At 46.1% G+C, this 12,341-nt stretch overlaps 1 protein-coding gene across 1 annotated transcript; it reads right to left on the bottom strand.

The window, feature by feature from the left end:
• Positions 1–8,898: 8,898 nt before the first annotated feature.
• Positions 8,899–12,341, bottom strand: FOS (Fos proto-oncogene, AP-1 transcription factor subunit). Its single transcript, XM_010382670.2, is given in 5 exon segments — positions 8,899–10,345; positions 10,463–10,527; positions 10,530–10,569; positions 11,005–11,256; positions 11,997–12,341. Coding segments are annotated over 5 exon segments (1,140 nt in total). The 5' UTR covers positions 12,138–12,341; the 3' UTR covers positions 8,899–9,703.

Raw genomic sequence — 12,341 nt, 5'->3', positions numbered from 1 at the left:
CATGAGAGGATTACAAGGAGTGTCAACTGCAGAGCCTGCCACGGTGTTGCTACCAGAACATCGAGCATCTAAGAATGATGTGGTGTGTGCACTTTAGGGCATTTTCGTAGCAGTCTCCTGATGTCACCAGAGTTTTGAAGATGGAAAGGGAGCCTAGAGATTTTTGAATCCCACCCCTGATCTGGCATAGGAAACTGTCTCAGAGGGGTTGAAGTCTCACCCCAGGTCACATAAGCACATCTTTAAGGGCAGATGTTCACATTCTAGCAATGCAGTTAAGCACTTTGGGCTTTAGAGTCACAAAGAGCTGGATTCAAATCTCAGATCTACTGCTTACCAGTTGTGTGACCTTGGTCAGCTTATTTAACCTTTCCTAAATTGTTTTCCTTATCTGTAAAACGACGACACTCATCATATCTGCCTCATGGGATTGTTGTATGGACTAAATGAGAGCATTTATTAAGCAAAATAATTATTGTATGCCCATTATGTGCCAGTTGCTAGAGGTACAATGATTAGCAAATCAGTCATTGATTTAGCATGGCCTGTAAAGTGCATAGTACAACCTGGCACAGAACAAGCACATGTGAAATGCTGGGCATTATCAATATTTTCCTTAGGGCTCCAGGTTCTATCCCAACCATTTGCCTCCAGACAAGCTCTATAAACTCATATCATAGAACCTCTGTTGTGGTTCCAACTGCCCACATCTCCCCCTGGATACTCCCCAGGCATTGTAAACTCAACATGTCCAACATAGAATTTACCTTTTTACCTTTTTATCCCCCAAACCTGCTCCTCTTTCTAGAGTCACAAAGTCATTGGTAGAACCACAAGCCTCCTGTGTTTCAAGCCTGGTAAACCTGACAGTGAGCTTGGGTTCCTCCCTCTCCCTCACCTCTACCACCCACTCAATCACCAGGTCCTGACCCCCTAATTACCTCTTGTTCCCTCTCCATTCCCACCACCACTGCCTTGGTTCAGCCTACACATGACTGAGCTAAGTAAGCACCAGGCTTTTCATGATCCGGCCACAATGATCTCTTCTTGGCCGATCTTCAGCTCCATCTATTTGATGCTGCAACATTGATATAAGTGAAATTAAATACATTTACATGATATTCTGTAATTTACATCTCCACCTCGTCATCTCCCCCTCACTGCCCCCTCACACACTTTGTAGTTGAGCAAAACAAAATTCAGTGTTTTATGAGTCTGTGCCCTTGCACTGCTAATCCTCAGCCTAGAAGCTCTCCACCCTGCCACTTGCTCATCTAGCAAACTCCATATACCTTCGAAGCCTAGCTGAGAGGTCACCTTCCCCAGAGACCCCGAGGTCACCTTCCTCAGGTAGTTGCATTGTCACTACCTCTTCCATGCAACTCCTGAACCTGGTGTTAATTTCCATTGTTACAGTGTATTATGAGGTTTGTGTTTACTAGTCTTGTCCCTTACCTGAGCTCTTTGAGGACAGGATTGTCTCTTCCTCACACTGAATTCAACACCTGATACATAGCAGACACTCAGAAAATTTTTAATTAAATGAAATGAAGCCCATATTTGTTCCCCTGACCCCCATCTCCCTAAACTATAAAGATAATAGAAGCAGTTAACTCTTATTATTATTATTATTTTTTTTTTTTCTGAGATGGAGTTTCACTCTTGTCGCCCAGGCTGGAGTGCAGTGGCGGCATCTCAGCTCACTGCAACCTCTACCTCCAGGGTTCAAGTGACTCTCCTGCCTCAGCCTCCCGAGTAGCTAGGATTACAGGTCCCACCACCGTGCCCGGCTAATTTTTGTATTTTTAGTAGAGACGAAGTTTAACCATGTTAGCCGGGCTGGTCTCGAGCTCCTGACCTCGGGTGATCCACCCACCTCCGCCTCCCAAAGTGCTGGGATTATAGGCGTGAGTCACTGTGCCCAGCCAAAAACAGCTAACCCTTCTATCATACTTCTGTGTGCCCAGAATAATATTCCGTCTGTACATACCAACTTATTTAATGTTCACAACAACCCCAAGAAGTGGATACGATTATTATCCCCATCTTACAGGAGGGGAAACTAAGGAGCAGAGAGGTTAAATAACTTGCCCAAGGTCTAAGAGTGAGGATTCAGGGTTAAGTCTATGCTTTGGACCACTGTGCTAAATTAGATCCAATTCTTGCCTGGGTGCGGTGGCTCACACCTGTAATCCCAGCACTTTGGGAGCCCGAGGTGGGTGGATCATTTGAGGTCACAAGTTCGAGACCAGCCTGGGAAACATGGTAAAAACTCATCTCTACTAAAATTACAAAAATCAGCCAGGCATGATGGCATGTGTCCTGTAATCCCAGCTACTCGGTAGGCTGAGGCAGGAGAACCACTTGAATCCAGGAGGCGGAGGTTGCAGTGAGCCGAGATTGTGCCACTGTACTCCAGTATGGGTGACAAAATGAGACACTGCCTCAATACATACATACATACATACATAAATACATACATACATTGGATCCAATTCCCCAAATTTAGATCAGTGTATTCTATTGTTTTGATAAATTTAGCTGTGATGTCACATAATTGACAAAAAGCCTAAAAACAAATCATTGCTTCCATAAATCTGACCAAAAATTGTTCCCCAAAGTAAGCATGGCAGCAACTGGAACCTGGGTCATTTACTCTTAGGACTAAGGTGTTGCCTTTTGCTCAGTCTAGACCCTTTAATAGTGGTCCCTTCATATGGGCCTGCTTCTAACATAACCAACAATTAAACCCCTGTGTTTTCTCAGACCTCCCAGTCACCTAATTGTACCAAACCCAATCACCATGAGCTGAAAGGGAAAAGGGCTTATTAAGAAGAGCTGGCTGGGCTCCGTGGCTCAAGCCTGTAATCCCAGCACTTTGGGAGGCTGAGGCAGGTGGATCACCTGAGGTCAGCAGTTCGAGACCAGCCTGGCCAACATGGTGAAACCCTGTCTCTACAAAAATACAAAAATTAACCAGGCATGATAGCGGTTGCCTGGAATCCCAGATACTCTGGCGGCTGAGACGGCAGTGAGGCAGGAGAGTCGTTTGAACCCAGGAGGCAGAGGTTGCAGTGAGCCAGCCTACACAACAGAGTGAGACTCCATCTCAAACAAAAAAAAAAAAAAGAAAAAAGAAAAGGGAGAGCTGATGGCCATAAGGCCACGCAGGCTCCAGAGCCTTTACTGCTCTGTGTCCTCTTAAGCAACTGAACAATGCTTGGGCAAAGGAAAGGCAGCTTAGTTTAGTCCAAAAATGGATGTGTGGAACCATGAAAATAAATTGTGTTGCAACGGAACTGGTTTATGTTTCTGTTGCTTTCTCCTGCATGCAAAGGAAATGGAAATCTATCCAACCATCCCCCTTCAGAGACTCTGCACTGATTCCTCAGGATTCAGTGTACCCTATTTCTACCTGCTTCTCCTCAGGTCTGGATGTATTCTTGGCAAATGATAATTATGATAATGATGTTGATATTGATAATGATAATGATAGTAGCTAACCCTTGTTCTTCTATTTTAATGCAGACTAAATTGTAGGTTTTACCATTTAGCACACTGATTGCTAAGAACCAGTGAACTCAAATGGATTTTTGTGATAGTCTGAAAGTTTTATATCAGTAAGAGTGAAAAACATAATTTTGTTTGTTTCTTTGAAAATGATTATATGTAGATTTATATATGCATTCATTCTGCATTTAATGGTGAGACAATTTCTCAACCTATAATTAGCCTAGAAGTGTCACTGACCTACAGTTTACTTGTATTTTTTATACCCCTTAAAATTCTTTCCCAAGCTAGCTGGCTGCTCATCTTAATATTGTGGAATCCTTGAAAGCAATTTTTTAAACAAATGGGCATACTCTTCTACCCTGAAAATCTGTGAAGCATACAATTCATCTTCACTTCAAGTTCTAGCTATGTTCCTGTCGATATTTTTGTAATTTTCATCTGCATTCATTCACTCATTCATCTTCATTTATTCAACATGCACTTGAGGGCCTAACAGACACAAGAGATACAGATGTGATCAAGACAGAAAAGGTTCCTGCTCACATGGAACTTACAGTTCAGGAATAAGAGATAAACAATTTTTTTTCTTTTCTTTCTTTTTTTTTTTTTTTGAGACAGGGTCTTGCTCTGTCACCAACCGCCACCTCCTGGGTTCAAGCGATTCTCCTGCCTCAGCCTCCCAAGTAGCTGGGATTACAGGTGCGCACCACCACCCCTGGCTAATTTTTGCATTTTTTAGTACAGACAGGGTTTTGCCATGTTGGCCAGGCTGGTCTTGAACTCCTGACCTCAGGTGATCTGCCCACCTCAGCCTCCCAAAGTGCTGGGATTACAGGCGTGAGCCACTGCACTCGATGAGACAGACAATTTTTTAAAAGGAAAATAACACATAAATTAGATATTGCAAGTAGGGATACAGGCTGTGACAAAACAGAGCAGGATAGCTAAATAGAGAGTCCTAGGGAGCAAGTATCTCCAGAAGTCACCCTAGATAGAATGACCAGGGAAAGCCCCTTGGAGGACATGTCCTTTGAGGAGAGTCCCAAATGACAGGATGCAGCCAGCCTGGGGAAAGAGGCCCCGGCAGATGGACTGCAAGTGCAGAGGCCTGCTGCAGGAGCACATGTTCTATGCACCAGGAATGGAAGAAGGCTGGTGAGCAGAGTGCCTGTAGGGAAGAAGGAAAAGAGATGGAGTGGGAGAGGAATTAAGAGTCAACGATTTTTTTTTTTTTTTTTTTTTTTTTTTTTGGTGGAGGAGTGGTGTTTAGGAGTAGAGGTTTAATAAGCAAAAGAAAGAGAAAGGAGAATAACTTTCTCTTCAGTAGAGAGACAGAGGTCCCCGACTGAGACTTCCTAAAAGTCAACTCTTTAATATTAATAGGAAACAGCACAATTTAAAGCACTCTGCTATTCAGCATTCCAGTAAGGCACATATCTCTCTCTTTTTTTTTTTTTTTTGTGAGGAGTTTGGTTACTCTATGTTTGGAGGAAGTCTCATACATCTACTCATACACCATTTAGAGATTAATTTTGTTTTAGCTTTTTTTCAACTGTAAAAACACTGAAACTTTAGATCGTTACCTTGAGATAATCATCTGAGAACTTTTACTGTGTCTCAATTTTTTTGTCCATTAATTAAAGATAGCATAATTGATTTACTTTCATTCACACATGGGAATTGCTGTTAATACAAAATTACTGTTATTAGAACAAATTGTTAAATCCTACCCTTTAATTTTGATAATTACACAAGATGCAGTGATGTGCAAAGATGATGCACAATCTACAATGCACAATTCTACAGAGATAAATATTTTTCCTCTTCCCTCTTCCCACCGAAAATTAATTTGGAGCCAGAAGCACAATGGCAGCTTTGAAGTTGAACTGGCAGAGGTCATCCAGGAAGACAGTGAAGGAATTCCAGGGGGCAAGGATGGGAATGGGGTATATTTTGCAGCCAGACATAAAAGATGTAAAATTCCCATTGCTTAATATGCTGACAGGGACCAGGAGAGGAGAAGTTAAAGAATATGCGTGGAATATATTTCTGTATATGGAAATAGCACATAACTTATTCATCCACTGGGCAAAATATTAATTAACCTTGTACTATGTGCCAGGCACTGAGCCAGGTCTGGGGATCCTGGTGAGCTAAACTGGACATAATCCCCATGAGGAAATGACTTCTGCCTCCATCCCCTTCAATTATGTGTATATGTCTTTATCGATGTTGAATAGTGGTGCCCTCAGGTAGTTTTTTTTTTTGAGATGAAGTTTCACTACACCCACCTTGGCCTCCCAAAGTGCTGGGATTACAGGCTTGAGCCACTGCACGGGGCAGGTAATTGTTTTATTGAGATTAGCATGAGGCCATATCTTGTGGGTAGGAATCTGACAAAGTCTTTTTCAAAAGAAAGTTGAAGGCCAGGTGTGGTGGCTCACATCTGTAATCCCAACACTTTGGGGACCAAGGCGGGGGGATCACTTGAGGTTGGGGGTTCCAGGCCAGCCTGGCCAACATGGTGAAACCCTGTCTCTACTAAAAATACAAAAATTAGCCAGGAGTGGTGGCAGGTGCCTGTAATTCCAGCTACTCAGGAGGCTGAGGCAGGAGAATTGCTTGAAGCCGGGAGGCAGAGGTTGCAGTGAGCCGAGATGGCAGCACTGCAGTCCAGCCTGTGCAACAGAGCAAGACTCTGCCTAAAAAAAAAAAAAAAAAAACAACAACAACAACAAAAACCCAGAGTTAATAGTCCGTGAGAGTTGTCCAATCCTGAGTGAGTTAAAGGGGATTTGGAAGGAGCCATTTAGCTGGAGAAAGGAGGTAGGAGTTACTTCTCTGAAGCCCATGAAAGTGGTCAGCAGGAAGCTTGGTGGGGTGTCAACCCTGGGGATCGGATGGCTTCCGATTTCCTCTTTCTGGACCTTTAACGTCATCTTGATGAAGCAGCCTGGTCTCCACTGGGCTGTGTGGTAAGCTAGAGCAAGGGTCTGTGTCTGGGCCTTGGCCAGACTGTCAAAGAGAAAGCGATGCTCACCCTCTAGAGTAAGCATGGGGTGACAGAGACCATGACTGAAGTCCCCAGGAGCAGGTCAATGTCCGAAGGTCCAGCTACCCTTCTTCATCTGGGAAATCTTCTTCCTCTTCTTTCTTTGGTGGTTCTTATTGCACACCTAAGGGAGCTAGCTGGGTTCCTTTTTTTTGTTTTTTTCTTTTTTTTGAGATAGGATTTTGCTGTGTCACTCAGGCTGGAGTACAGTGGTGCAGTCTCAGCTCACTGCAACCTCCCCTTCCCGGGCTCAAGTCATCCTCCCACCTCAGCCTCCTGAGTAGCGTAGCTGGGACAACAGAAGCACACTGGGTTTTGCCATGTTGCCCAGGCTGGTCTCAAACTCCTGTACTCAATTGATCCTCCTGTCTCAGCCTCCCGAAATGCTGGGATTACAGGTGTGAGCCACTGTGCCTGGCCCACCAGCTGGGCTCCTTACAGGGTAGATCGTCTTGTTATTTCAGACCAGGTGCTTGTTAGTTATATTAATTCTGTATTTAGTTTAGGTATATTTAAAGGCTATAAAATATTTACCCTTTAAACAGCAAACAGGGAGCGTAAGGCCACTGTCATTGCAGGACTAGCAGACACAGCACCCCAAGTGGTGTGTGATAGAGGAGTGATCTAAAGGGCAGCAAGTTGCTTTTAAATGTCCATTTTTATGGGAGGGGCAGAAATATCACAGACAAGAACATCAACCTCAGTCCTTAACTCTAACATGTATACATGTTGTTGTACTCTTATTCGCGAAAGGAAAGGAGGGCTATTGCTCTCTCCCTTATTAATAAATGCATTGTGATTTCTGGTTTCTCTAATACCATATGCCCTTCATTCGGTTTATACTAGGGGAAAGAGGGAGAGAAAAAGTTGCTCAGAAATTGAAAGAGATCTCAAACAGCACAAAAAATGGTTGATTGTAAAACTGTCATTTTGAATTAAAACTTTTAACTCGACTGAATGTGACACCCCATAAGCCCCCAGTGATTTTCATTATCACCAAAGCATTAGAAGACTGGCGCTGAAGCTCTTCTTCCACCCAGCATGTGTGAAAATCTAGCGCATGGTGCCTGCATGATACTCGAGAGCAGGGGCAGAAGGGCAGTTTCCTTTCCTTGTGGTTTGTACGTGTGCATATGCATGTAAGTGCCCCATTACCAGAGATGTCCCGGACAAAGGTCACGTTCTTCCTTAAGACGATAAAATTTCTAAGTTAAAGCTTGTTCAGAGTCATGTTGACTTCTTCTTGAGCTATTATGTAACTTTTTGTTTACAGAACAATCAACCATTATTTGTGCTGTTTGAGATCTCTTTCAATTTCTGAGCAACTTTTTCTCTCCCTCTTTCCCCTAGTATAAACTGAATGAGGGGCATATGGTATTAGAAAAACCAGAAACCACAATGCATTTATTAATAAGGGTTAGAGCAATAGCCCTCCTTTCCTTTCGAGAATAAAAGAGTACAACAACATGTATACATGTTAGAGTTAAGGACTGAAAACTTTTTTTTTTTCTTTAGACAGAGTTTCAATCTTGTTGCCCAGGCTGGAGTGCAATGGTGCAATCTCGGTTCACTGCAACCTCTGCCTCCTGGTTCAAGTGATTCTCCTGCCTCAGCCTCTTGAGTAGCTAGGATTACAGGCATGTGCCACCACATCTGGCTAATTTTGTATTTTTAGTTTCTCCATGTTGGTCAGGCTTGGTCTCAAACTCCCGACCTCAGGTGATCCTCCTGCCTCGGCCTCCCAAAGTGCTGGGATTACAGGCATGAGCCACCGTGCCCTGCCTGAAAAATTTTTTTTAACCAAGTATCAAGAGGCATTTCAGCCTGCTGGATATAACGAGCAGGAAGATTCTAATGCCAATAACGGAATATCAAGAAAGTTGTTTATTCTAACCATTCTTCAATTTGCTCATCTTTGACGTGGAATAACCCTCCACATGATTTTGTGGAATAAAAAGTTAAAATAGTTTGTACAAAGCTAGGTTCTGTTTGCTTAAAGGGTTCCCTTAAGATCAAAACATCTAAATGTATTATTAGCACAACCAAAGTAAGTATTTCCCCCTGTGAGTACCGAAACAGAAAAGATGTGTTCCCACAAAAGTTGCTACACAGCAGTTTCCCCTCCCCAGAAGCAGTAAAATCTTAGCATTCCAATGGAAGGAATGTATTTGTAAAATATTCTAAAATCAGCTCTGTAGTTTCCTTGTCCTCTGATAAGGGATCAGACAGAGGGCGTGTCCCCCTCCAGCAGCCACCCTTCTTGACAAACTGGTCTCCACTAATACCTTTCAGAAACTTACAACACTTCCAGAATGAAAAGAGCACAGGGTTGGTCGCATTCAACTTAAATGCTTTTATTGACAATGTCTTGGAACAATAAGCAAACAATGCTTAAATTTTTCATTCAAATTCACTTTCCACATGTCAAAAGACCTCAAGGTAGAAAAAAATAAAATAAAAATATAAATATCTGAGAATCCATCTTAATAAATAAATTAAAAACACAATAAAACGTTTTCATGGAAAACTGTTAATGTCAGAACATTCAGACCACCTCAACAATGCATGATCAGTAACATTACAATGAACATTGATGTTGAAGAAAAACTACAGTACATGGATATAGCTATTTATTTCTATCTACCAGAAAATAAAGTCATATCTTTTCTTAGTTTAATATTGGTCATTTCTAATCAGAACACACTATTGCCAGGAACACAGTAGTTATTGTTAAAATCAGCTGCACTAGATACAATTTGAAAATATCCAGCACCAGGTTAATTCCAATAATGAACCCAATAGATTAGTTAATGCTATGAGAAGACTAAGGAGAAAGAGAAAAGAGACACAGACCCAGGCCTGGCTCAACATGCTACTAACTACCAGCTCTCTGAAGTGTCACTGGGAACAATACACACTCCATGCGTTTTGCTACATCTCCGGAAGAGGTAAGGACTTGAGTCCACACATGGATGCTTTCAAGTCCTTGAGGCCCACAGCCTGGTGTGTTTCACGCACAGATAAGGTCCTCCCTAGGTCTACAGGAACCCTCTAGGGAAGACGTGTTTCTCCTCTCTGTAATGCACCAGCTCAGGCAGTGGCACTTGTGGGTGCCGGCTGCCTCCCTTCCCTGCCCGCTCACAGGGCCAGCAGCGTGGGTGAGCTGAGCGAGTCAGAGGAGGGCTCATTGCTGCTGCTGCCCTTGCGGTGGGCAGCTGCGCAGCTGGGGAAGGAGTCAGCCTCAGGATAGGTGAAGACGAAGGAAGACGTGTAAGCAGTGCAGCTGGGAGTACAGGTGACCACCGGAGTGCACAGGGGCTCCAGCTCTGTGGCCATGGGCCCCATCCCCAGGGAGCCACTGTGCAGGGGCTCCCAGTCTGCTGCATAGAAGGACCCAGATAGGTCCATGTCTGGCACGGAGCGGGCTGTCTCAGAGCCGCTGGGCCTGGATGATGCTGGGAACAGGAAGTCATCAAAGGGCTCGGCCTTCAGCTCCATGCTGCTGATGCTCTTGACAGGCTCCACTGAGGGCTTGGGCTCCGGGTCATTGAGGAGAGGCAGGGTGAAGGCCTCCTCAGACTCCGGGGTGGCAGCCTCTGGCAGGCCCCCAGTCAGATCAAGGGAAGCCACAGACATCTCTTCTGGGAAGCCCAGGTCATCAGGGATCTTGCAGGCAGGTCGGTGAGCTGCCAGGATGAATTCTAGTTTTTCCTTCTCCTTCAGCAGGTTGGCAATCTCGGTCTGCAAAGCAGACTTCTCATCTTCTAGTTGGTCTGTCTCCTGTATACAGAGGGATAAAGGAAAGCATAAGAAACAGTTTTACTCAAGGGCCCTTATGCTCAATCTCCAACTTTCCCCTTAAGTTTTAAAAAGGAGCAACCCACAGAGTCGACCTACCGCTTGGAGTGTATCAGTCAGCTCCCTCCTCCGGTTGCGGCATTTGGCTGCAGCCATCTTATTCTTTCCCTTCGGATTCTCCTTTTCTCTTCTTCTTCTGGAGATAACTAGAATAATCACACACAAAAAAAGACCGACATTCAGTAAAAGTGTCTGCCATCACCTCCATTCACCCACCCCAGTAGAACTGGCTCCTGCAGCTTCCCTACTTCCTGGCACCCCACTGTGAAACCATTTCTAACCTGCAGTTGCAGACTAGGTGTGACTTGCATTTAAAATAAGATCCTCAGCAAAAGAACAAAGAAGAGCCCAGTCTAAAAGCATGCGGTAGGAAACTTAGGGAAGAAACTATGAGAGTACTTCTTAGGGTGAGACTCAGAGTCTGAGTTGGGATGGAATGGGCTTGGAGCCAGGGTTCCCAGTTAGGGATGTGCAGCCAGCCCCGTCAGGGGCTTAATCCTCTCTACTGTGCTCCTCCATCTCCAGGGCCCCTTCCCACCCAGCCCCCACCTTCCCAGGAAGGGTACGCTAGAGTTCCTCACCTGTTCCACCTTGCCCCTCCTTCCAGTGCTCTGTGCTCGGCTTCCTGTCATGGTCTTCACAATGCCAGCCCTGGAGTAAGCCCCAGCGGAGGGAGTGGGGACTCCGAAGGGGTGAGGGGCTCTGGTCTGCGATGGGGCCACAGAGGAGACGAGGGCGGGCTGCACAAGCCACTGCAGGTCCGGACTGGTCGAGATGGCAGTGACCGTGGGAATGAAGTTGGCACTGGAGACGGCCAGGTCCGTGCAGAAGTCCTAGAACAAAACAGAAGGGGAAAGCCGACGTGAGCGAGCAGATTCCGGACACAGGTGGGGCGAGTTCCCGGTGCCGCATGCAGCAGCGAAGAGAAATGATCCTGCCACGGACGTTTCATCTTAAATGTCCCTCATCCTGAATGAAAGGTCTCCCCCTTTTCCTCCCAGGCATTCCGCAGCGCAGTGCCTGTCTCTTCCATCCTGCCGCTGCGTTCCCGTTATCCCTTCAGCATCACTCGCTTGAAAGGGGGTTTGTTATAAATATCCCTGACGTCTGCGCTGACGCAGGCGCCGCTCCGGAGTCTCCAGAATGAACTCGCTTTTTATCAATGAAACTGCCTTACACACCCGCCCGCTGCACCCTCCTCCCTGCTCCAGGCTGCCGGGGGAGGGGGGATTGCCGCTTTCTGCCACCTCCCCGGAGAAGCCAGGCTCTAGTTAGCGAGTCTGTGCTTGGGACACGTCTGCCCCAGCTAATGTCAGAGATCCGTCCTGGAGTGCAAACCAGACGTTGCTCAGAACGAACCTGCCTCCGGAAGGGGGAACAAATTCTTACTATGGCAAGCTTGCGTGCGCTCAGAGCCAAGTCCCGAGCCCCCAAGCCGGCACCGCTCCGGCCACTGCAGCCTCCCTCCAGGCACAAGGGAGCCCCCTACTCATCTCCTGGAGCGTCCCGCCCAGTGTCTCCTCCTCTGCGACCCCAAGCCCCCGGCCCTGCGGCGGTGGGAAGCCAGACTTACCTGCGCGTTGACAGGCGAGCCCATGCTGGAGAAGGAATCGGCGGGTGAGTGGTAGTAGGAGAGGCTATCCCCGGCCGGGGACGCGCTGCTGCAGCGCGAGGATGACGCCTCGTAGTCTGCGTTGAAGCCCGAGAACATCATCGTGGCGGTTAGGCAAAGCCGGGTGTGGGGCCGAGGGGCGGAGACAGGTGGGCGCTGTGGAGCAGAGCTGGGTGGGAGCGCGGTCACTGCTCGTTCGCTGCGCCGCGGCCGCCGGCTCAGTCTCGGCTTCTTGGCTGCTCGCTGCAGATGCGGTTGGAGTACGAGGCGCCGCAGCCACTGCTTTTATAACAAGCGTTTTCTGAA

This window comes from Rhinopithecus roxellana, chromosome 5 (assembly GCF_007565055.1).
Source record: "Rhinopithecus roxellana isolate Shanxi Qingling chromosome 5, ASM756505v1, whole genome shotgun sequence".
In the NCBI taxonomy this organism is placed as follows: domain Eukaryota; kingdom Metazoa; phylum Chordata; class Mammalia; order Primates; family Cercopithecidae; genus Rhinopithecus; species Rhinopithecus roxellana.
This window is presented reverse-complemented; position numbering and strand designations above follow the sequence as displayed.